We start from the raw sequence: 25507 nt of genomic DNA, 5'->3' as shown, positions 1-25507 counted from the left end.
CTGTGGCTGTGTCAGGCAGATGGTCCAAGATAGCCCTTTGAGAGGTCCATTGGCAATGTAACTTTGTGCTTTTATAATTCTAGGGGAACTGTATTCCCCTAGATAGGATAGGATGCCATCATTTCCATATAGATTTTTATTATTCCCCTATTTATGATTGCCTCACCTCTGCCACCTTCTGAGTGATACCACTGAATTGTCTCAGAACATTGCTGTCTGCCTCTCAGCTGATCTGTAAGAATTCATCTCCATCCCCAAGCAAAACTGCAGCGCCATAAGTCACATGGCCCTACCAAAGAAAGTGTTACCATTTATCATCTGTCCTCCCACCCTCCTCTCAACCAGATCTGTAGGAGAGCACCACTGCCCTCAGAAAACCCCAGAATGGCTCATCACTCCCAGATAAGTCAGCCAGCGAGTCTTTCTTGTACCAACCATAGGTCAAAACAGAAAACAATATGTAAAATAATAACTCCTCAAAACAAAATTCAGGACTACAATATAATAGACTCCAAAATGTTTCCTGAGATATGAAAAGCTGTTCTCTCTATCAGAACATGAGCCTGTTCTACACAACAAAAACAAAATGAGACTGAATTCACATAATCACTTTGGCATTTCAGATGTTTCAGCTTGAATTGGCTTTGAACTGCGTACAACATACAGCAATATGTCTGTGCAAAAATGCCAATGCAAAGCTGCCCCTAGGTGTGTTGGCATGATGGAAGTGGGCTGAATATGAAGTGGACACAAAGGTGAACAAAACATACAACTGATTCCCTGCATGTAAACTCAGCAGATCCACTCAGTTGAAAGCTAGCAGGATGCCCATGTGTGCAGTGGTAGAAAAGCTTGGGGGAACCTGCATTTGGAGGAACAAATTTTCCACAAGAGAGAAAATAAGTAACAGATAACTGCATCAGAAAGGGGCTTGATGGGAGCTTAAGTGTGGTTTTATTATTCCATCACCAGCAGCAAAATCAGATGCTTTGAAAGGAAAGAAGGAAATAGGGTGGGGGTTCCTGATTTAGAAAGCAGAATGAAGCAATGTACAAAACCTCACACAATATCCCTTGACAATAGTTTTCTCAGTTTTGTTATAAATGGAATTATTTACTTCCATACTCTTCAAAAAATATGATTCTACAAGTGCCACTTGGATGATTTGGAGTATCTATCTTGGGATGTATCAGAACTAGGGAATAGTCACATATAATTCTTCTTCACCTGCCCTGTATATTTTACACTCCTACACACACACAGCAGTTCAGCTTGAAAACAGCCTCCCCAAGCCTAGTTGTTATGTAGCAGTAGTGGATAGCAGTACTGCTGAAGAGTCAGAAGGTTGAGCCAACTAGCCTGTAAAGTTTTTGCTACAGCTGCAGCTGCTTCCAGGTAAAAGCTTATTGGGTAGGACAATTGTTTTGTGGATGGCCATTGTGTGGTGGTGAGGACACAAATGCAATTCACAAATGTACGTATAAAGTGTGTGTATAAATGGTGTGCTGGGATTGTTGCTATTTTATCAGTTCAATGATTATTTTTATTGTATTGTACATTTGCATTTACTGTAGTTTCATTGTATTTTCTCTGGTATTAATTTGTTCACTGCTTCGGGGGCCTTGACCAAAAAGTGATATAGAAATAAACGGATGATGATGATGATGCTGTGGGACCTGCTTCTGGAAGAGAGAGGCTGCAGCACATTGGAAGAAGATAGTGAGCCCTTCCTTCTGCCAGCTTCAACCCTCTGAAAATGTCTCCCCTGCATAGTAATTAGACTTGGAGCCAGTGGGAGGTTTGCTTTTCAAGCCTAATCCCCACCCAGAGGCAGGGTGAGAACAAGAAGGTGTGGGTCATGATGGGATGCCCTTTTGAGAGACCCTGCCATTCCCAGGCCAGGAGTTCCCCCTCCTTTGACCTACACTTTCCAACCAGAGTGATCAGTGACATGGTTGTCACACTGGTGTTACACTGGTGCACAGAGTTGGGAGAACAGTCCCTGCAAGGCTGTTCTGTTCCAAATCTTTCCAGTACAATGTTATTGTGCAATCCTACCTCTCACTTTGACATTTGTCAGAGTAAAGGCTATGGACAAGGTCTTATTTGCCTCCTAATGGATGGGCCTCGGAAAGAGTAGCTGCCTGGCTATGTAAATCAAACTTCCTCGTCACCTGATTCATAGGCTTGCCTAGAGCTTTAAAGACCAAAGACCAGAAAACATCTGTCAGGAGCTGGCTGCTGAGGCTTGTTGGCAAGTCTTTATTAGCTGTTGACAAGTCATTTATAATTTACATGGGTTGTCACAGCATGAATGTTTTATTTCAGTAGTAAAATAGTGCTCCTACTGACCTGCAGCAAAAGTTTTGGCCAGCTCTATCAAAACATTGTGTGGAATTCAGACACCCATCACTCCTTTATTTAAAACAAAAACAACCACAAAATAAAACAAAAGCAATATTATGACAATTTCCCACAACATTTTAGGGCCTGCCTCTCTAGGGGTATCCCCTAAAATCAGTGTTCAGAGTTCTATGGTGTGGTTTCAAGTTCTGCCTCCCAGGGAAACCACCAAACACAGTCAGGAGAGAAGCAAAAGCGAGGGGATTGTGATACTATTCCCGTAAGACAACTGAATCCAACTTCATTATCTGTTTGTTTTATTTATATAAATTTCCTGTCTATCCATCTCCCTCAGTACCTGAAGCTTATAGCAGGTAGTTCAGTCTAAAAATATGCATATTAAAACATCATCTTCATATTTGTGTCAGGGGTGGGTCAAGAGCAGTGTGCCAGAAAACAAATAGTAGCAATACCCTTCCCCAAAACCACGAATGGATTTTTAAAATCTCTGTTACTGAGTTACCCTCCTAGGCCCAGCGTTCATTAATAATTCATCAAAATATTAGAGTAATTACCATATTTTGCAATATCACAACAGTGCACTTCAGCAGAAACCTTCTACAAATCTCCACACAAGAGCCATTAATAAATAAAATGCAATTCACCATATTAAATTTGTTGTTTAAAGGCTAAATATTTCATCGCGCCTAATTCATTTTAAATAATCAGCCAGGTCTCCCCCCCAGATCCCTTGCCTAGCACTTTCTTCTACCTTGGAAATGAAATTAGCTGTCAAGCATTACAGCAGAAGTGGACTTGAAGAGCAGCATCAACGCCTGGGCTATTATACCACAGTACTCTGGACTGATGAGAAAGCCACTTGGCCAGGTTGAGCTTATCGCAACACAGTTGTTTTCCTATGTGTGAAATATTTGATGAAGGCTCAAGTGCACAGGACATCTCTGCCTGCTTTTTTAAAATGTTTTTTATTAAAGATTTTCTTGGATTACAGAAGTACATACACCATCTCTATTTTCAGATCACAGAGTCCTTTCTACCTAGGCAATGCAGATTTGAAAACCACTCATGTTGTTAGCAAAGATGCTACTACTGCACCAAGACAGTGAAGAGATGTCCCTTTTCCAGCAGATGTGAAATATTACTATAACCTAACATTTGCCCCGTAAAGGAGAAAGACAAAATAAATAGTAGGTCGCTGCCATCTGTGATAAAGATGTATAGCATGCAGTGCCCTAGGCATATTGATTTCGAAGGCCAACGTTCCACAATAGCAATTGGTTTTCTATTTTTCAATCTGTTTTGACACATGGATTCTGAATCTTCCCATGATGGCATGGGATGAACTGTGGGGAAGTGCAAATCTAAAGCAAGATGCCCAGCACTACTTCTCTGAAAACTCTGGATCTGGAGAGGCCATGCAAACCCTGGACCAGAGCCTGGACTCAGTGCTAGGCTGAAGGAGTCTCAGAACAGGCTGCTGGACTAGATGTGCAAGTGGCTTGATCCAATGAGCTCTTCTTATGTTAAACGCAAGACCACTCAGCTAAATATCACATCTTGTGATAGTCTTCCAAAGGACTAGCCCTATGGCTAATCTCTAAATAAAGATGGGATTTACTGGTATTTGATAAACTAGCATAATGGGCCATCATTGCAGCCTGCACACACATCTCACAGGGTTGCAGGGAAGCCCCGGTAAGAAAGTAATTGAACTGCCACCATTTGTTCATCCACCTGCCATTTAACTAAGAGGCTGGAGGGAGAGCGGGTGCCGCCATCAGCAATTCATCCAAGTATTTCTGACCTACAGCAAAAAAAAAGGAACAACAAAAAATCCTTCTAGTATTTATGTGCCCCAAAATCTGGGATGGTGCAGAACGTTTTAGTAGAAGGGGAAATCCTTCCTAACTAAGCTCCTTTGAGAATGTAACTGACAATCGCTCACATTTTTGGTGTGTGCTGCTTTCACCTTCAGTCTGTATTTTCCCTTTTATTCTCACAGGCTGTCCATTATTTGCAATATCCAATTTGGATGGTGGATCACAAGTGGTATCCAATGTGTATTAGTTAACAACCCAAGCTCAAGGCCAATGCAATAGATGCTCTTGAAATGAATGATTTACCGTGGTACACAGCCTTTTATTATTATTATTATTTACAACTTCTCAGATATATAATGCTCTGATTTCCCATTAGGCGCCTTGTGAGCAGAGAAGGAGCCACATTGAAAATCTATTATTGCTTAGCAGACCTTGAACCACTCTTTGTATGAAAGAGGAAATTCTGCCCCTTTCCACACAGAGTCTTGACCTATGCAGTGACATTTAGGTAGCTAGAGGTGGAACATATAGGTTTGGCTTTATAAAAGGGTTTTATACAACCTATCAGAAACAAACGTTTGCCAAACAAAGAAGGTCACATAGCTCAACAACCTGGAAGTTCACAAACAGCAAAGCACGAACCATTTCTCATTGTGAAGTGACCTTACAGCTCCATCGAAAAACATATTGCTTGTTGGCTATCCCTTTTATTTCATGGGGAATGAACTAATACAGGAAAACTGGACATCAGCACCAGTGCACACTGGGATTGATTGACAACACACAAAGAGAGAGTGGTGTTCAATGCTAGTGCTACTCAGAGTAGATCAATTGAAGTTACTGAACATGGCAAATGTCAGATCATTACTATCAAAGGGTCTACTCTGCGTAGGACTTAGGTGAATACAACCCACTAAATTCACTTTTTGAATGAATTACATTTGATACATTCATAATGTAACTTTTCCAAGTAAGCAAATGGTACTCTTGCAGTTGACAGGAAGTAGGTCTGCAAGCAATGTCAAATCAAATATCCACATAATTTTTAGACACAAAATATTTCGCAATTTTGCATGAGGCAGATTCAAAATGGAATTAAATGCTGAAAATTGTGTTTTCAAAGAGACTGTTGCTCTTTTTTGCACTTGTAAATTTATCGTGCAATATTAAAGAGTACATAACTCACTCTTTGGCATTCATGAATTCATAATTCACTATTCATTAATTCAAAAATTGAGCTCAGCCTGTCTCTCCAAATCAATCCCTATAGAAAATCCACTTTATAAGTTCTTCAGCAGTGAAGGCAGGGGAACTTCACCCTGTATTGCTCTAAACAATCCACGATAACTATGGAGTTAAATACATAAGGGCTGTTTTCTCACTAACAGACCAACAACAAGATTAAAAACAAAAAACTACGGTTTGTTAATTAGGTGAGAATATAAGCAGGATCAACAGCTGTGATATTTAGTATGTTATTTTATAATTGTATTTTAATCCTTAATGACTTATTAAAGCTGTTTTAATTAATTCCAAATATATTTTATTTACTCTGTCTTTAAGCTTTGTTGACTGCAAACTTGGACCCATTCTTATTTAGTAGTTGGTATTCCCAAATTTACAGGTTGCTGTTCAGTTTGTAATGAGTTCAGTTTTGTGCAACTCATTTTTTTCATTTGTGGTTAATAGCGATGGGGAAGAAATTCAATTCAGTTCACATTTTAATGCCAGCCAATCTAATTTGCCATTCCAGAAATAATAGGCAAAACTAAACGCAGTTGTTTCCAAATCCACACTTCTCCAAATTTTGTGATGCAAATGCATATACTGTATTAGTGAAAATAACATACACAAAATGCATTATAAGTGGAGAAATGGCAAAATGTATATATAGGCTCCCTCCCACCCCCACTTACACAAGATTGTGTAACACATGGTGCAGGGAAATAAATGATTCAATCGAAACCTGGAAATGGTGGGTGGGAGCTGGAGAGTCTTCATGGCTCATGAGGAGATCCTCCCCAGAACCCAAAATGAGGGCAGGAGGAAGCCCCAAAGGGACCTGGGGTGGAGCTGTGGTGGAGCTGGGCTTTGTTTAGGCTGCTCAGCCTAACCACCTAACAGCTGGTGTGCAGGGTAGCGCAGCAGCTGCTGCTGCTTTTCCTCACATCATCCATCCTCCTGCCAGTCCCAGAGCTTCAATTCTAGTTGTAGATATATTTTGGATAGTACTTTTGGTCTGGATTGGAGAGAGAGCATCAGAGAGGGCATTTAAAGGGTTTTTAGAAAGTGTTCTCCACTTATGTGATTTTCACTTATGAGCGTGGAAATAATAAGGGGGGGTGTGCCTGTATCAAGCAAAAATTACATACTCCAAAAATGGTATGTTCAGAAAAATGCACACTAAAATGCTCGTGAATTTCCATGAGGACTTTTTTTAAACAAAAACAAAAGCTGATTTTGAAATGTGGTGAACTGAACTTAAGTTTGGAAAAATGAGAAACTGAGAGAAACCCAAAGAGACAGACTGTACAAGAAACTCTACTTCAGACAAAGTTCACATAGGTCTAACATTTGGGGTGGCAAACCAACAAGGTTCCATGGCTGCTGTTGATGATCCAACCTTATATCTCCAGGGCCATAAAGGGACTCAGTGGCAGCACTCCTAAACCCTAATCTAACTTGGACTTAAAAAAAAAAATATCTATAAATATATATCTATAAAAAAATAGGTGCTTGATAGCCACACAGCAATTAAGAATCCAATTTGTATTGGTGGCACCTTGTGATATTTAAGTGAATCTAATGATCAACAGGGGGAGGCTTCAGCTAATCATCCTAGTCCATGTGCTCTTTGGCGCAACTGAAATCTGGATACTGAAGGATGTTTGTCAGTGAAAAACAGATGTCCCAAATTCAGGTCCCTCCTCTCCCTCAGCCTCCGTCAGCCTGATTAATCGCTTTAAACCAGTGATGGCCAAACGTGGCCCTCCAGCTGTTTTGGGACTACAATTCCCACCATCCCTGACCACTGCTCCTGTTAGCTAGGGATGATGCGAGTTGTAGTCCCAAAACAAAACAAACTTGGCCATCACTGCTTTAAACTATAACAGAACTGTTCTGCCAAGCCCATTTTTCCCATGCCTTCAGATTGTGACAGGATGGATGACTTAAGCAATACTTGGAAATGATAGTTCTCAGGGCAAGAATTTATGAGCTCTGGCAGGTAGGGATGACCTGCTCAACTCTATTGACCTAAATAAGCAGAGTGGAATCCTCCCAACAACACAGCCCTCCCCCAGCTCCCTCAAGCATGTCTCCCTACTTGACTGGATTCCAGCAGGCAGTACTGCTGACCACACAGAAGGGGGCCATGCCCTCTCTTCACCTGCCTTTCACCTCCTTGCTTGCTTGCTTTTTGGCAGCAGGTACTCAAGCACTTATGCAACATGTTTTCAAAGAAGACAAAATGTGCTTGAATCATAAAGGCCCCAAATGTAGATCTTGCTAATTTCTCTGGTGGGTTAAGAAAAATGTCATCTATTCACCGCAAGTCCCCCCAAAAGCTGACAAAGCTTAGCTATTTGAGGTATATGAGGCAGTGGTAGCAGTCAAAACAAAGGAGTGGGGAAAGGAGTGGTTTCAATAAGTAACAGGCCCCTGAAGTAGCTTCTGGCTTCTCAGTGGCTGCCACTTGTCAGGACAGATTCCCCCAAACACAAAACGTGCCACGTGCTGTGACTACGGAGGTAAAGTGACAAGGCTGGCTTAGCTCTCATAGGAGCTAAGCAGAGATGAGAGACACACAATGCAAAAGAAGTTGAGAAGAACAGGAGCAAGAAGCAGGATGCTCGTCTGATCCAATTCCATGGATAACATTTTTTTAAAGAAGCAACCGGACCAAACATCCTCTAGTATTTCCATGTGTGCCCCTGCTTCCTTTTAAAATGCAGTGAAATTCGGGTCAGGTTGGTGAAGGAAGTGCCCTGTTGACACCTGTGCTGGAAGAACTGCACTGGCTACCAAGAGGCTACTCAGGCAAGTTCAGTGTCTTGCTATAGCCTAGGACTACTTGGGATCAGGTTACCTCTGGGAGCACCTTATCTTGGCTTGTACACTCCTGCCTGGTCACTTACATCCCCAGAAGAGACACTCTTAGTAGTGCTGTAGGCTCCTGAAGTTCATCTTACGTCCACTAAGACCAGGGTCTTTAATGTGGCAGCACCTGCCCCTTAGGCTGCACTTCCAATGAACACCAGGCAGGCATCTACCGTATTGCCATTTGGGTGGCTGCTAAAACTCTATCCATTTACCCAGCCTTTTCCTGAGGAGTGACCCAGCTATGTTGCTTTATTAAGCTAATTTAATGAACAGCGATGCATATATGTGTACGTGTGTGTGAAATTTTATTGTTGATTTTATGCTATTTACCACTGCGATTTCCCCCGCTAAATGACTGTGGTAGAGAAATGTTTGCAAATAAATAAATAAATCTGGTGGTGGCAGAATGCAAAAAGTCAGGCTGGGCTGAATTCTCAGCATATACCAGCATCATGTATACAGCTGCTCTTGCAGCTAGAACCTGGCACTGGAACTTTCCACTGAGCTAGTCCTCAAAAGAAGCCCTGATTTAGGGATATGCAAATATTATTTGCATCCTAATGCTTACAAAGTATATTGGGATGCCAATATTAGCTTGGAGCCATCAATATTTGCATTCCTTCTCAGGCATATCTTTGGCAGCCGGGGAGCATATTTATGACATACTGCCAAACTGAGCCAGATCCTTGGTCTTGATCCAGTACTTTCAACTGCCTGTATTCTACAAAGCCTCTCTCAGTGCTGCTTCCTGTGATCATTTTAACTGGCAGTGCTAGGAAGTAGAGACTTGAGCATGCACTCTACCGTTCACCTACAACACCTCCAAACTGCCTAAGGCACTCACCCCTCTACCTACTTGCCCAGGGTAATTGCAAGATATTAACCCACAACTGTGGGTCTGGTCTATGCCAGGGTATAGATACAGAACCCCAGAACTCCCCTGTCCTTTGCAAAACAAGGATTTCAATATTCTTTTCACAGGTATCAATGGAGCCATTCTTAATCACCTGAGGCATAGTTCAGGTGGAAGAGCAATAATGTTTCTGCCACGGCAATACTGCTTCGTGTACATCATTTGCTTTACATCAGAGATGGGGAACCTCGGACCCTCCAAGTATTATTAGACTTCAACTCCCATCAGTCCCAGTCAGCAGGACCAATGGTCAGGGATGCTAGGAGCTATAATCCAACGAAACAACTGGAGGGCCACAGGTTCCCTGTCTCTGCTTTATGCAAACATCCAATGGCACAGAGGCCTAGTTCATGTGGTTCTTCAGAAGAATCACAGGAAAAGAGCATTCATTTGGGGCATCCAGTCCATGATGAGCATTAACATTTGGAGGAGGAAGAGGAGTCCGTACCTCCACCACATAGGGGCATTAGCTCCCCCTCCAAATGTAAAACTGAGCAGTGCCACACTCCCCTGGATAGTTCTTGACAAAATGTGTGGATCACGGGGCGTTTAAGGGTATACTTCTGCTAGCATGGTCTGCATTAATGCCACAGGTATGCCACCTTGGGTTCCATGTTGGAAGAAAGGTGGGATATAAATGTTAGGAAGTAAATAAGCAAACATCTGCTCAGTAATGTACTCCCATCTCCACAAGCCATTTGTCTAAACTAAACAGCAGCCTTCAGGTGGTGGAAGATTTTAACAGCAATCCAAGCAAAGGGATTTGCTGGCACCTTTTACCAAAAGCTTTATTTACACTTTGATCTCCTCCTTTGTCTCTCCATTCCCCACACCCAGGGCCATGTAAAATTTAATTAAGAAGTTTATTGTTGGGCCTCCCAGCTTTCGGGGAAAGAGAAATGAAGCCAATTGCTTGCAGAAGAGAGTAGAAAAATGTCACCTGGAAATGCGGCTCTGGCTGTTTGTAATCATACAAGAGAAGAACAAGTGAGGAGGGCAATCTTAAATTAATTAAAATGGCTCACTGTAAAACTAGAGTCTGGAACAAAGGGACCCCAGTGACCCTCGGATGAAAGATGTGACACAGCTAGAAGTGGCATCCTCTGATTTTTTTTTTTTTAAAGAGCTTTAGTGACTGGAAAACATGAAGGCTCAAGGATGCAAGTTAAAGCAAAACACTTGTGTATGTGTTTAGTGAGCGGGAGAAAGATCCTAACATTTTCTATAATTGTCTCTCAGTGGGCATGACCCAGTGTGGGCAGAGTGGTCGGGCAGGACATAGAGGTTCTAGCTGCATCCATGCATACATGGTGGGTTGGAGCAAATGTGTTCAGTGGTCCCAATCCAGTTGTCTGGTGCTGAGCAAGAACAGAGTCTCTGCTGCTATACCATGCACCTCCCAGCCATCCACAAGAAGGCAAATACCTTCCCATGGGCAATTATTATTACAAGACCTCATTGTGTCCAAACAGTGCACCAAAGTGTGCACTATCCCACAGTGCTAGAACCATGGAGTGAGAACTGTAGTCTTTTGTAGAAATAGGGCACTGCCATGTCCCTTTCACCAGCTGTAAACCGAGGCAGAGGGGGGTGCCATTTACCTACCAAAACACTCCAAATTTGGTGAAGGGGTAAAGTTGATCAACCTGCAGAGTCCACAACAATCAGTGTAACCATAATTATGACATTGGGCTGAACTGGTTCATGTGGATTCTGCAAATCCAACTGCCCACCTACTTTATCAATCTAGTTTAGAGAAATGAAGGAAGCTGATGTTGTGAATCAAGCAGAGGTTTGTTTGTGGTTTTGAGGGAATCCCCAGTGTTTTCTCTGCAAATTAAAGACTGAATCAACCTGAATCTCATAGGTTTAAATCCATTTTGCCCACTACAATTCTGGTCCTAAGAAATAGTTTCTCCACTTGGTTGACAGGTCAAGATGAATAAAGGAAATAAACATCACAATGGTTGCTTTCAGACATCACACAAGCCCTTTGCTCATATGGGGCAAAGATTGCTAATTGGGTTTTGGACTTTGCATTCAATGGGTGCAATCTAGTCTAGTGAAACTAAATCCAAGGGAATTATGAACCCTCTCAGTTAAAAAAGAGACACACATGTTGTAGGTAGGTAGATGGATGGATACATAAACAGATGGTACAATTTCTTCAGAATGATGAGGGACAGAAACGATTTCATTTTAATTAAAAGTTTATAATATCTCTGGAGTCTCTGGAAGTGACTAGCTTCTACGCTGCAAATTATCACTGCAACCTAAAGAAGCATGCGAAAAAGGCATAGGTGCTCTTTCTTCTCTGTCAGTGGGAATCCATGCAACTTACAGCATGGCATAAAAAATAATTGGACCTGGGCAAAACCTTGGCTTTTGTGTGCTCCGTTAGTTGCAAGAGATCTGTTTCATATCTGCATTAAATTCATTCATTAAGTCCAGCGCTCTGTAAATGACAACATTTCTTCCTCCCTCAAAGTAATCCGACAAATATCCCTTCTCAAAGTATATTGATTAACTTGAAAATGGTTTAATATCCTGTAACTAAATAATCTTCCAAGACTTCAGTTTCTAATGGGTGGACTTCCTCCAGGAGGCAGAAAGTACAAGTCTGTAGTCGGCTTTCCCCTTCAATCAACCAGCAGTGGGAAGGATGAGCTTCTATGCTTCCAGCACCATGAGAGTTAATCATCCTCCCTTGTGCCGTCCAGGGACATCCATCAGCAGTAAAGATGCAGGGATGGTTTCACAAGCAAAGGATGGAGTACCGAGATGAAGGATTTCATTTTAGAAACAGGCCAAGAGAAGATGATAATTTAAAGCAGGCAAGTGCATCCTATGATCAGGCAAATACTTTCTGGTAATAAAAAGGGAAGCCACAGAGGATAAAATAGCCAACAAATGAATGAATGCACTATCAGCCTGAATGATCTCCCAGTAGTCACAATACCCTTAGAATGGGACCCTCTTGATTTTAAGCCCATAATGTTATGCCCCAACTTCTTTCTCTAGGAAGAAAGCCTTTCATATAGCAGGAGTTTTGGTGTGTCACCTGCAGGAGAATTTCCAGTATTAATATTTCAGCAATACCAATCTTTCAGAATACACTTTAAAGCTCTCAATTTCATCTCCCGCTGTCATTTTTATATTTTATTAAATGTCCTCGCTCCCTCTAGTGTTAGCCACCATGCTTCTTGAATGCTTTCCCTGGCTGTATTTGGGATCTCTCGGTTTCCAGCGCTTTTGCCCCAGGGCTGCATAGATCAAGGAGAGGGTAGCAGGAGGTCAGCTGAGCTAATTAGACGGTGCTATTCTGAGTTACACGTAGGGACGCGGGTGGCGCTGTGGGCTAAAGCCTCAACGCCTAGGGCTTGCCGATCGAAAGGTCGGCGGTTCGAATCCCCGCGGCGGGGTGCGCTCCCGCTGTTCGGTCCCAGCGCCTGCCCACCTAGCAGTTCGAAAGCACCCCCGGGTGCAAGTAGATAAATAGGTACCGCTTACCAGCGGGAAGGTAAATGGCGTTCCGTGTGCGGCTCTGGCTCGCCAGAGCACCGATGTCACGCTGGCCACGTGACCCGGAAGTGTCCCCGGACAGCGCTGGCCCCCGGCCAATAAATGTGAGATGGGCGCACAAACCCCACAGTCTGTCAAGACTGGCCCGTTCGGGCAGGGGTACCTTTACCTTTACCTTATTCTGAGTTACAAGACTACTGATGTTTCTCTTATCTGTCCAGCAGAAGGCATGGTGCTTCCTACCAGGTTGTAAAGTGGACAGTTTGACTATTATTCATTTGCAGGAGAATAAAATAATCTTGATTTGGAGCAAGTTCCTAATACTGAGAGTTGACATAGTTGTTTTAAAAGATGCAGAACTAGAATTATGGATCTGTTCCTTTTTATATGCATTATGGGACTGTAGCTACGTTCACATTGCATTCATCAAAATATACCCCTGGCACCTGGTCTCTTAATAGTGCGCTATATAAGCTCAATAAGTCTATACTGTACATATTTGAAGGATGGTAGCAAATATCTTTATTTACTATATGTTCAACCCAAAGTTCTGTTTGAAAAACAAAATTCTGGGCAAGAAAATGAACATGGGACTTAAGGGTCTGCCTCACCCTTAAGACTCAATTACTATATGACAGCTTTCACCAACTTGGTGCCGATTAAGGCTGATGGGAATCATAGACCAAAATATATGGAGGGCACCACACTGGCAAAGGCTGAAGTGACACTGACTCATGGTGTCCGTAATGCACATCTGAACTTGACAGCCTGCACTTTAAATGTACCCATCTCAGTACAGTGTTAGCCAGCCAGTTGAAGCTGTGCCCAGTTGAAGACTGATATTGAAAAAGACTCTTGCCTGTCATAGACAGTGCATTCGTATGCATATCAATTCAGAAGTAATCCTCACTGAGTTCAATGGGATTTACTCCCAAGTAAGTGTGTTTAGGACTGCAGCCTAAATCACATACTGCAGTACTAACTTTCCCCTCTTCCTTGCCCACCACCCAACCAACGCATAGGTCCACAGGCAAAGCCTCACATCAGAGATGGAGAAACCCTTCTTTGGTGGAGGGCCACATTCTTTTCTGGTCAACTTTCTGGAGGCCACATGCCAAGGCTGGCTGGGGTTGGGAAGCAAAAGTGTCCCAAGCAATTAATATAACTTGGATAGCTTAGTTAGTAAAGCAGGAGACTTGTAATCTCAGGCCTGTGGGTCCAAGCCCTATGTTGGACAAAAGATTCCTGCACTACAGTGGGATGGACAAGGTGACTCTCATGGTCTCTTCCACCTCTACAATTCTATGATTCTACAAATAAACTTTACCCTTTGTGCAGTAGGATAGTTTCTATATAAGGATTTAAATGTATTGCTTGCAGTTTGGTGCCTCTAACCCAGGATTGACTGCAAGCAGCTCCAGCTATTCTTGGGGGGGGGACCCTCCTCCCCCCACTGCCACCTCTACCCCTGCCACCAGAGAACTGCTTAGTGCAAGCATTGCCTTCAATACACATCCTACAAACTTTGTGTGGTGTAGTGGTTAAGAGCGGTAGTCTCATAATCTGGGGAACTGAGTTCGCGTCTCCGCTCCTCCACATGCAGCTGCTGGGTGACCTGGGGCCAGTCACACTTCTTTGAAGTCTCTCAGCCCCACTCACCTCACAGAGTGTTTGTTGTGGGGGAGGAAGGGAAAGGAGAATGTTAGCTGCTTTGAGACTCCTTAAAGGGAGTGAAAAGCGGGATATCAAATCCAAACTCTTTTGCATTCATTTGACCCCAACATCAAACGGTGCTTGATAGGAACCATCATCAGAATAAACATGGCGCTGACACACCCTGCACAATCAGCTTTGGACAGACAAGACAGTTAGTTAGGAGGGAAGTTGGAGATATCCTGGATAGTTAGTCAGAGCAGTACAGGGGAAAAGTCAAAGAGAAGCGCAGTGCTAAAAGACGAAGCTAATATAATTCAGGCAAGGCTTTGCAGACAGAGCCAAAGGAACATAAAAAAGGAAGAGAGAAATGATTTGACACAGAGAGGGGAGGCGATCCCAAGTTTCAGAAGTGTCATGGCAGAAGGCACAAAGACTAGTGTGAGGAAATGAAAATAAGTGAGGGGGTGGGCTGGTAGCACATGAGATTCTTTGGTGCAAAAAAGGGGGGGGAATTAGAGAAGTGAATGAAGCAAAGGAAAGGATGGAGAGAGCTTTAAATGGAACGGTGCTAGAGACTTTGATGCAGATGGAGGAAGGGTGCTACTGTCTGCTAACAGGGCCAAGATATGAAGTGGCAGGGAACCAAGCCATGACGGCAGTACCTTAAAGCATTCAATTTGAAAGGAGATAGAAGAATGGCCTGCCAAGTCCACAGCCAAGATACAGCAAAATCAAAGTCCAGGCTAATTCTAATATCCCACTGCCTCAGGAAGCTCCTACCCCAAGGCAAACAGGAGCGAAACATTGTCTTGAGCCTGTGCATTTCCAACAGCACAGTGCCATTGGATGCAAAAGCTAACATAGCAACTTTGACACAATGTGAAGGAAATGGGCTATTTCTGTTTTTTAAAAAATATATACAGTGGTACCTTGGTTTACAACCATAATCCATTCTTGAGGTTCGTTTGTAAACCAAAACAGGTTGTCACCCAAGGTGCACTTTTGCTAATGGGGCCTCCCAAAAATTTTTTTACTTAATCCAAAAAAATGGATTGTAATCCAAAAAATGTTTGCAAACCAGGACACACACTTCCAGGTTTGACGTGTCTGTAATCCAAAACATATGCAAACCAGACTGTTCGCAAACCAAGGTACAACTGTATATAAATCTTGCGTGTAGGGTTGTTTGGGAATTATGGAGTTAACTTGTTAAACCTGGCGTGACCAGTGGTCAATCTGGAAGCTGGTAAAATCACTGAGAAGGGTACAGATTGCACATAGGTGATGTCTGCTGGGGGAGGGGGGTAACCCTAGTACTTCCTTCGGTTTTGTGAATTCAAAAGTAGGACAGTCATGGAGCCCCAGGACTGTCTGGCTAGTAACTTGCTTTGGCTTTCAGATCTGGTGTGATCTCAGGATACAAAGGAAACACACCCTGGAGGGTTACAGACATAGCTAATTAGATGTAATTCATTAGATGTAGGGTTTCTAAGGAGAAAGGGAAAGCAGGCTGCATTTAATTCTTTGTTTATTTGTTTGTTTGCTCCATTGGGAATCTTACGTAAAACCTTTTTTTTTTAGGAACTGCTTTTTTATTCCTTTTAGTAAACTTTTAAACTCATTTCATAAAAGGTTTGCGGTCTACTTGAACATATCGCTCAACATCTGTGTTTTTAATTTGTTTTATGTTTTTATATTGTTGCAAGCCACTGTGATATATTTTAATTAATACACAGAGTGCCATGTTCTACATTGTCTTGGGTGTTCTCAAGGAGACACAAATGGGATTTGGGGCTGGTTGGTGAAAGGCAGCCTTGCAGAAAAATAAAATGCTTTTAACTAGTGGCAGCAAAGGTCTAAAGTGAAGGGTGATTGAACAGGAGGGGACATTCTGCTTGGCCAGGAATCCCTGACATGGCACAGGACCCAGGGAAGCTGGGGGTTCCATAGCACAATCAAACACATACACCAGTACCCCTGGAAAGCATAGAACATAGGAAGAAACCTTATACTGAGTCAGACCACTGGTCCATCTAACTCAATAATGTCCACACTGACTGGCAATAGCTTTCCAGGAGTTCAGATTGGGTTCATCCTAAGGCCAGGCCAAGATATTTTGCTGCCTAAGGCAAAGGGCAAAATGGTACACACATGAACCCACTCCTCATATAGTAGTGAATCTATTACTAGCAATCGTTATCTCACTAAGTAGTTTGGATTTGAATTCATCTAGAGCAGCAAAAATAGCTTGAGCCAGCTCTGTCTGTGGTCCACAATTCAATGCAGAGTTAGGTACACTTAAACAAGGGTTGGGGAGCTAGCGATCTTCCAGATCCCATCATGCCTAGTCATTGTGGCTATTGGTCAGGGATGCTGCAGTCTAACAATGACTGCAGACAACAGGTTTTCCTCCCTGACAAACACGCTGATTTCAATGGGCTTTAAAAGTGCTTACACATATGTGTTGAACTGTGGTCTCTAGAGAAAGATCAAAGCTACAGCAAGGCTTGAGCTACCCAGCCATATCCAAGCAGCTTAACTAATTTGTTTTGTAACCCAAATCCAAGCAATACATTGAATGTGAGCATATTAAGAAACTGTAACCCTCCCTCCTCTGGATTAATTGAAATAGGGACAATCCTGACATCAGATTCACAACTAAGTGGAGACAGGGGAACACACTGTTCCAGCTGCAGCGCACTCAGTCCCAATGAATATATTCCAGGCTTCCTCAACCTCGGCCCTCCAGATGTTTTGGGGCTACAATTCCCAGCATCCCTGACCACTGGTCCTGCTAGCTAAGGATCATGGGAGTTGTAGGCCAAAAAACATCTGGAGGGCTGAGGCTGAGGAAGCCTGATATATTCTTGTTTAGTGTCATGGGAGTAAGTTATTCAGCAAAGAACCTAAATGAACCATCTTCTGTGCCACTATCTGTTGAGGAATGTGGCTAAGAGTCTTTCTAGCAGAGTCTTTCTGGCTAGGAGTCTCTGCTAAGCAGAGCTATCCATTCCAAAACAAAACCAAGGATTGTCCCTGTCACCATCCTTTCTTGTTAGAGCCCTTAATTAAAAAAACCACCTGGCACCTATTACAGCCCATCAGGCTCCCAATGTGCATCTCACCAAGGTGAGAGGTAAAATAACAGCATCAGACTGACATGTGCACATTAGCAGCCAGCAATCTCACCAGAATACTGCCAAAGGCATTCGTAACCAGCCTTACCTCCAAAAAGGAGCAGGCAGAGAGGCACGCACTTCCAGACCTTTCTATCCAACAAAGGCATTTCCAGTTCTTTGAGCAGAGGGTGTCAGATCCACAAGGAAGAGGAACAATTAATTACTGTTTAGATTTTGCACAAAGGACTCTAGATGCATGTATGTATACAATTAATTACTTATTGTCATAGATAATTGCATGCATATAAATGCTTACAATATATAATTAACACCAAGAACAGAGAAACAGAGGCTCTGGAAAATAAAATAAGAACATTGACCTTGTAGCGTTTTTCTAAAACCCAGGAAGTCAGGGCCTCTTGACTGACTAGCCCAAATTACATTTATTCAGAAGTGTATCATTGATTTTCAATGGGGCTTTCTTCCAAATCAGAATGCTTAGAATTTCAGCCAAAGCCAAACAAGGAATCCCAAATCTCTTGACAGACAACACACTTCATCCAGCGCAGCAGAAATGAAATGCCTTTCTTCATTTCTCTGGCTGTTCATAGGGATGGAAATTATAACTGATAAGAAAGCCAAGTTATAAACCAGAGATGAAAAACTTGTGGGCCTGCAGATGTTGCTGGACTGCAACTCTGATCATCCCTGGCTCAGACTAATGCGAGTTGGGAATCCAATATCTTTCACAGATGCATAAGCCACAGCTACCCCATCCCTGTGCAAAATGTTCTGGCCTGTCTCAATAATGCCCAACACCTTCAATGGTGCGAAGAGAAAAATAGCATCCCATGCAGAGAGTGGAACGTGGTTGCAGCACCCTCCTCCTTGCAGTCAGACAATATTTCTTCAAACGTTTCAAGCAGCCATGTTTAGCATCAGCGAAAGCTTCAGGACAACTTAACATTTATGTTTCTTTGAATGAGGCTCATATGGTATGTATTTCTCATTCTGCAATGTTTCCATGTGACTCTTATCCATGTTTACTTATCTGAGATTAATCAAGAGCTGAACTTTCAGCAGCAGTCACCTCATATCTTTAAGAAGTGATCGGTCTATCTGTTAATGGATGTGAAACTCTGGACTGGTTCACATGGTGTCAACTGGCTCTGCCCAGGGTGATGATGAGGGCATGCCTTTGCCCATGATCACAGAGAACAGGCAGCAAATGAACAGGCACAGCTGCAGAACTCTGGCAGCAATTCCCACTGTCATGACGGCTGATGTTCAGTTTCTGCAGTTACTAATGCAGCAATTCCAGAAGGGTAGCCAATGCCATGCCAGTCCGTTGCAGCAAAAAGAACAAAGAGTCTGGTGGCACCTTAAAGACCAACAAATTCAGTCATCATGACATAAACTTTTGTTGCATCCAGCAAAGTGGGCTTTAGTTTAGAAAGTTGTTAAGACTTCACAGTGCCACAAAACTCTGTTGTTTCTACTGGGTTGCTGCCACTATCTCAGTAGATAATTTCTACTGGATCCCTAAGTGTGCAGATGTCTGTTGGCATTGGTCGCTGTGATGTTCGGGAAGAAGAAAGCTTTTGAAGCTCTCGAACGAATGACCAGGAGGGAGAGAACATGCCAGTCGGGCATGTGTCTCTACCAGGGTCCTACTCGAGTGTAGGATGAGCTCGTAACAAAAACCCTGATTCATAATTCCCTAACACTATACTACTAGCAAAGATAGCCCTCTCTGAAAGGGCAGCCACTGGAATCTCCCATGGGCCTTGGGTGCCAAAGCCTTGGTGTCTAAAGGCTTAGGAAAGATAGCAATTGACTCTAGACACTTACTAATGGAAGCAGAAATGGCAGCAGCCTAATTGTCAGAACACAGATGACCCCAAACATCCAATTATAAGCTTAAGTCAATTGGGAGGAATGTAATTCCTGACCTACCAGGAGTGACCTCCCTCCTAATTGGCTTGACCTTGTGGTTGACTGTGTCATATGATTTCTTATAGCATACAGCTCCTGCCTTCACTTCATCACTTTATGGTGAAAGGAAAATATATGTTATGCAGTTTACCAGCTATAGGATTCTAATACACTTCCAGCTCATTTCATAATTCTCAGAAAGCCTAACCCAAAATCAACACTTGTACAGATACTCTCTAGCCTAAGATTTGCTTGATTTTTCCCTCTCAGGGACTTTTCATGTGCTGGTTTTTATTTTTTCCCCCTAAATATACAAAAAATATTTTTCACACATATTTTTCTATAAGTGAAGTAAAAAGTGAGTCTTATTTTTCTGTTGCAAAGTACACAGATCGCACAGCTGATGTGGACACTAGCCATACAAAATGTACAATACAGTTGATAGGAAGCCGGAATTGCTAGAGAAGTGATAAGGAAGGACAGAACCAGCGCAGCAGAGGAACAAGTAAGGTCAATGGTGCTATCAGGGCAGGACTTTGGGACAGAAGTCCCCCACTGAGCAGAATCAGCAGGAGAGGCCCCAAATGCAACAGGGCTGTCCTACAACATACTGAAGTAAGTGAATACACATTATCATCTAAAAGACCAGAGTCTGGAATTCCCTTACTACACCATTAGGGTAAGTTGAGGCCAAGGTAATAAGAAAAGGCTTGGCGGTGGAGTAGATCTTGAGGCAGGACTTGAAGGAGAAGGTAGCCGAATCCTGATGAGGAAAAGGAGGTTTTCCAAAAGAAGGTGGAAAGAAAGGCAAAAGGTAGTGCACTGAGAGTGGGAAATGCCAGGAAAAAAGAACAATGGATGATTCATTTGTTTGTGGTGGAAAACCCATGCAAACCTCTTCTACCCATGTGGGTAGTAAAAGCAGTGAATGCGCATTCAGAGGCTCCATGGCAGACAACATGTGTCTCTCACGTCTCACTCTCTGGCCAACACAAGCATTCTATTAAGGGACCAGCACAGCCCCCCCCCCTCTTTGTAAGGTCTGCAGTACAAATTCACATTCAGTTGTACTAAACTAAGCAGTTTACTTTTGGGTAAACTCCCAAAAGATTGCATTAGTATTATTATTCCACATTAATATCTAATGGAGGAGATGCTAGAGATATATAAGCAGGACTGGAATCTGCTCCATAGCCCCCCATTGTGGCACGCAAGCTACAGTCTCTCTGCTATATGCAGGGAAGTGGGATGCGAAGAAATCAACTGATTTACTTTGGCCCATATTACTGACATTCATAATTACATGTGCACATGCATATACATGTGCATGCACACATGTTCTGAAACGTACTTCCCTAAGCCTATAGCTGAAAGTGTGAGTATTTCCTGATTTGCCTTAAAAAGAAATTCTCTAGCAAGTAAAAACACAATTTCTCTCTTCATTTTTTAAAATGCTTTTCATTATTCTTCATTTGAATATGCTCCCCCAACTTCTTCCTAAGTGTCATGCAGCTTCTATTCTCCATTAGCATTTTTAATAATGAAAAAATCCACTCTTTTCTTATTCCTTTTCTACCAGTTCTTAAAACCCCAGGAGAGATCTGTAGACTGAAATTAACTGTGTGCCAAACAACTACTTTTGCCAGTTCCTGACGCCTGCCAAAAGGCAAGGAGGAGACTTTGACAAGTCAAATCTTCACAAAGAGAGAGAGGAAGCAGGGATGCAACCCCTATGTGCTCATCACGTGAGCAAAGTCAGAACTGAAGCACCGAGATGCTCAGGAGAGCAGAGCACAACCTACGCAGTGAGGGGACGTGCCTTGGTATTCCCTGCACCCCCACAGATGCTTTGCATCTCCTCCGTGCATTCAGAAAACATGTTCCCCAGCAGCAGCCAGGCACGCATGAAGTCTTGCGGTCAGGTATATAATAGCTTTGAGCTCTACTCTGAGCCAAATCGCTATTTCACCCTGCCCCTTTGGGCCAATTGCTTGACCTCCTTATGCCACAATCAAGCCTATTGTCAAATTGGGTAGACAGAAGCACGGCTGCAGAAGGAAGGATAAAAGAGCCAGCCACTATTTTTGATTACTAGCGTGAGATGGAGGGTGTTTCCTGATAACACATGAAAGCAGCAGTGCTTCTCAGAGTCAAGTTGAGCATTTGACTTTCCCTGTAGGTTCACAACAGTGCCTGGTTTTTAAGAGCAAAGCTAATTAATCACAAGGTGCAGCCTTTGAATTGTTCCACAAAAGAGTAAGAGGGGAAAGTCCCCAGAAGCAGGACCTCTCGTTACAGACATCGTGGATATTACTTGTTCATTAACATGCTGGCTCGTTCTTCCCTTCGCACAAATGCCACAGTGATCCATGCCATTCCATCAGTGAAACACAGCATCTTTGCAGCCAGATATTTACAGCCCAAAATATCAGGGAGGGAACCAAGAACGCTACTGCAGTGTACTTGGCTATTTGGCACCCTGTAACGAGTCCTTAGTTTTATTAGCAGAGATCTAGAATTATTTATCCATCCTAGTGAAGAGGATTATCATCTGACATTTGCCTTTGGACAAAAATGACATCTTTATTTTCCCAAAGTGCCAGAAGCATTCTGAACTGAACCAGAAGCTATCAAGTGCTGAAAACCTGTATCAGTGACTAGCTCCTTTGGTGAATCACTGAACACTTAACACAGAGAAACAACTTCTAATTTCACTACATTGATCAAAGCTGTTAAAAATCAGGATTCCGCAGTGCTTCTCTAGACATGGCACATCTTTAGGACACCCACTATTGCTTCTATTCTTAGTAATGTGATGTCCACAGCACGATGAGGTGAAGAGTAGCCTGCACTTAAGTCTCCATTGCTTTGGCAAATGGTGATAAACTAAAAATAAGCCTTCCAGATCAAAATGTGTATGAGGCTGTTGTTGTTTTCTGACAATGTAGAGGAATAGGCAAGACACCAAAGGTTTTGGGCCCCAAACGACCAATAATGACTGGGAAGTAAAAACTATATGAAAAGACAGAATATGGAATTTTCAGATCTGGATGTTCCACTTGGTGCTTGTAATTGTTCTGTTCCTGGTGACAGTACATGCAAAAAGCAATAAAGGAGAAAGTAATAATCAGAACATTGCCTCCGGTGGGCTTTCCCCAACACTCTGTGCACAGTTTTGCCTCCTTCCCAAGCCTTTAATGGCAGAACTGACTAGAACCTTCCTGGCATCAGGTTAAAATAAAATTGAAAATCCTTCTTATGGCTGTCCTAGGAGCATTATGAAGCAAGATGCTAGCTAGCTAAGTCAACCTAACAATGCCCCTTTCATTGCTCTCTCCAGCAGACACATTGCCTATAATGTAGCTGCATCCTCCAAGCGCAGCTATTCAGAATAAGACTTCAAGGGCGCCACCTTTTGATAAGACTGGGTCCAGGAAATATATATGCATACACACACAAATGGAATCCGTCAGGCAAACTTTTAGGAATCATTATTATTATTATTATTATTATTATTATTATTATCGTTGTTGATATTATTATTAGACCCTTTTATTGACTGGAAAGAAAAGGCTCGGAGTTGCCCCTGATTTGTTTGAAATTGTTTCCTCTTCTTTCATTGCATGTCAGCAGAGAGGCGAGGAGGGAGGGGTACGTGCGTTTCCCTTAATAAATGAAACGCCAGGCTCTAAACTACGGCGAAGGCTCACGCCCCTCCCTCCCTCTCAGCCTGCGCGTCCCCCCACCAAGCGAGCCCACACGGACCCACTGAAGGGTTTGCAGGGACGGATGGGGAGGAAGAGAGAAAGCGACTGCATTACAAGCCATGTCCAGAGCACAACTCTCTCTCTCTCTCTCAGAGGGAGAAGGAAGGTTGTGGGGGTTTTTTAATATAGAAAGAAAGAGCCTCTCTCTGAAACAAGCCGTCTGACCGAACTTTCCTCCAGGAGCTCGTATTCCGCGTTTCCCACCGCCTAATAAAAAGTGGGGACCGCAGGACTCTCCCTCCTTCCCCGGCGCCCACCAGCCACCCAGAGATGACACGACTTTGGGATTTGTCGCGCGTTTCCCCTGACCGTGTTTATTTCAGCCCAGCCAACGGGGATGGGAAAACTTTTCTTCTTCTTTTCGGCAAAGCAAGAAAACAAAGGGAGTGGACTTGTGCCTGCCCAGCCATGGCAGTACTACGACCCCCCCCCCCAGCCCACCCTCCCGCCCAGTCCCCGAGGGGCCCTTCGACTCACACTGCTGTTGTAGCCGGACCAGTGCACCATGGCTTGGTTGTGGGCCGAGTCTCCGGCGAGGGCAAAGGTCGTGCTGCTCAGCCTCCACTCTTCTCCGGCGCCTGCCGCTCCCCTCTGCTTGCCGGGGCGCCCTTCCTCGCGGGAACCTTTGCCGGGCGCTCGCGGCGCTTTCTGGCCGTCGGTCAAGGAGACGCCCCAGGCGCCCGCTTCTGCCCCGAGGCTGTCCGGGGCCAAAGGCTGCCGCTCCTCGGCGCTTCTCTTGGCCCTGCGCTCACGAGGGTTGCCGCCCGGCATTTTGCCAAGAGAGACTCCTGCCTCCTCCTCCTCCTCCTCCTCCCTGGCGGCTCCGGGCGCCCGCTCCGTCTCCTCCCGGCCAAGCGCCGGCGAGTCTCCGCTGCCCCTCGCCCTGGCCGAGAAGAGTTGGCCGGGCGTGGGGCTCCGGCGCGCCCTCCCGGTTCCCTTCAGGGCGCCGGCGGCCGCTCCCCGGCGCGCCCCGCCGGCACTCAGCCCACCCATCCCCCGAGCCGCCGCCTGACCCCTTCCCGGACCCCGATCCTTCCGGAGCGCTTCTTCCCTTCCTCCTCCTCCTCCTCCGCCGCCTTCTCTTTCTTCTCCCTCGCCCCCAGCACCCCATCCTCCGCCGGGTTTCCCCGGCAGGGCTTCCCCTTCGCCGCCGTCCCCGCTTGGCCCAAGCGGCACTCCCCGAGGAACCTCCAGAGGCGGCGGCGGCGGCTGCTGCGGCTGCAGAAGCTGGACCCGGAAAGATGCCGGAGATGTGGAGAACGAAGCGGCGGCGGCAAAGCAAGAGCGGCAAGTTATCTCAGCGCCGGTGAACCGCCAAGTGCCCAGCCAGAGCCATGTCGAGGCGATCCAAGCGATGGAGCAGCAGCCCGAGGACCAGCCAGATCCTCTCTCCATGCCTCGCCGAGAGAGTTGCTTGTTTGGGGTGGGGGGTGGGGGAGGCAGATCCTTTAGAAAAGGAGGGAGGGGAGAAGCTGGTTGATTCGGAGGGTTCCTTGGCAGCCAAAGGTCTCTTCTTCCACCTTTTCCTCTCTGATGACGAGCAGTTGTTTTCTTTTTCAAACAAATCCCCACCGCCACACACAAAAACCCGAAACAAAACCACAGACACACTCCTGTATAGTTGGGACTCTTGTTCTTTCACTTGGTGGATTTTCTTTCTCTTTTCTTCCTCTTTCTTTTCTTTCTTTTTGTCCCCCCCTTCCTCCCCAAAAAAGTGCTTTTCAGTGAAACTGTTCACGTTCGAGGATTTGATCAAGTAAGAGGATAGCACCACCAAGGGGAGGAGCTGCTGCGCCCCAGCGAAACGCAGCGGCTGAACTAGACCGAGCCGTTCACCAACCACGCTGCACTTCCAGCGGAATCCGGCGGTGTGTGTGCGCGCCCGCGCGTCGGTGCCTCTGTGTTAGCAGAAGAGCGAGTGCGAGAAACTCACACGGGCGTGCGTGGGCAAGGAAAACAACAACAGCCAAGGAGGAAAGCCGATAGGAGGACCACCGCTGGGGGGTTTTCTCCTCGCGTGGCGCCGCGGAATGGGAAGCACCGCCGCTTTGGCCCTGGGGAGGCGAGTGGCGGGGGCGGATGGGGAGGGCGCGGGCTAGAAAAGCGATGCAGTCAGAGCCAAAGATCTCCCGGGTTTCCCCAACACCCAGAAATGGACAGCTTTTCTTTCTCCTGCTTTGATAGTCTCGTAACGGAGGCCGCTGAAGTAACAGGCTAGGCTGTGTGTGTGTGTGAGAGAGAGAGAGAGAGAGAGGGAGAGAGAGAGAGTTTAAACCTGATCTGTTCCTGTTGCTTCGTAAGGAAGTCCCG

The 25507-nt window shown here is 44.5% G+C and overlaps 1 protein-coding gene across 1 annotated transcript in view; it reads right to left on the bottom strand.

Moving 5' to 3' along the window:
• Positions 1–25249, bottom strand: part of SORCS3 (sortilin related VPS10 domain containing receptor 3) — a 413753-nt gene extending 388504 nt beyond the window's left edge. Inside the window, exon 1 of the mRNA XM_082225230.1 lies at positions 23675–25249. Coding sequence (XP_082081356.1) covers positions 23675–24592 — 918 coding nt within the window. The 5' untranslated portion in view covers positions 24593–25249. The remainder of the gene's footprint in view (positions 1–23674) is intronic.
• Between the last annotated feature and the right edge of the window lie 258 nt (positions 25250–25507).

Source organism: Podarcis vaucheri (genome assembly GCF_965113315.1).
Source record: "Podarcis vaucheri genome assembly, chromosome: 5".
Classification (NCBI taxonomy): Eukaryota; Metazoa; Chordata; class Lepidosauria; order Squamata; family Lacertidae; genus Podarcis; species Podarcis vaucheri.
The sequence above is the reverse complement of the archived record's forward strand: the minus strand, read 5'-3'. Positions and strand labels throughout refer to the sequence as shown.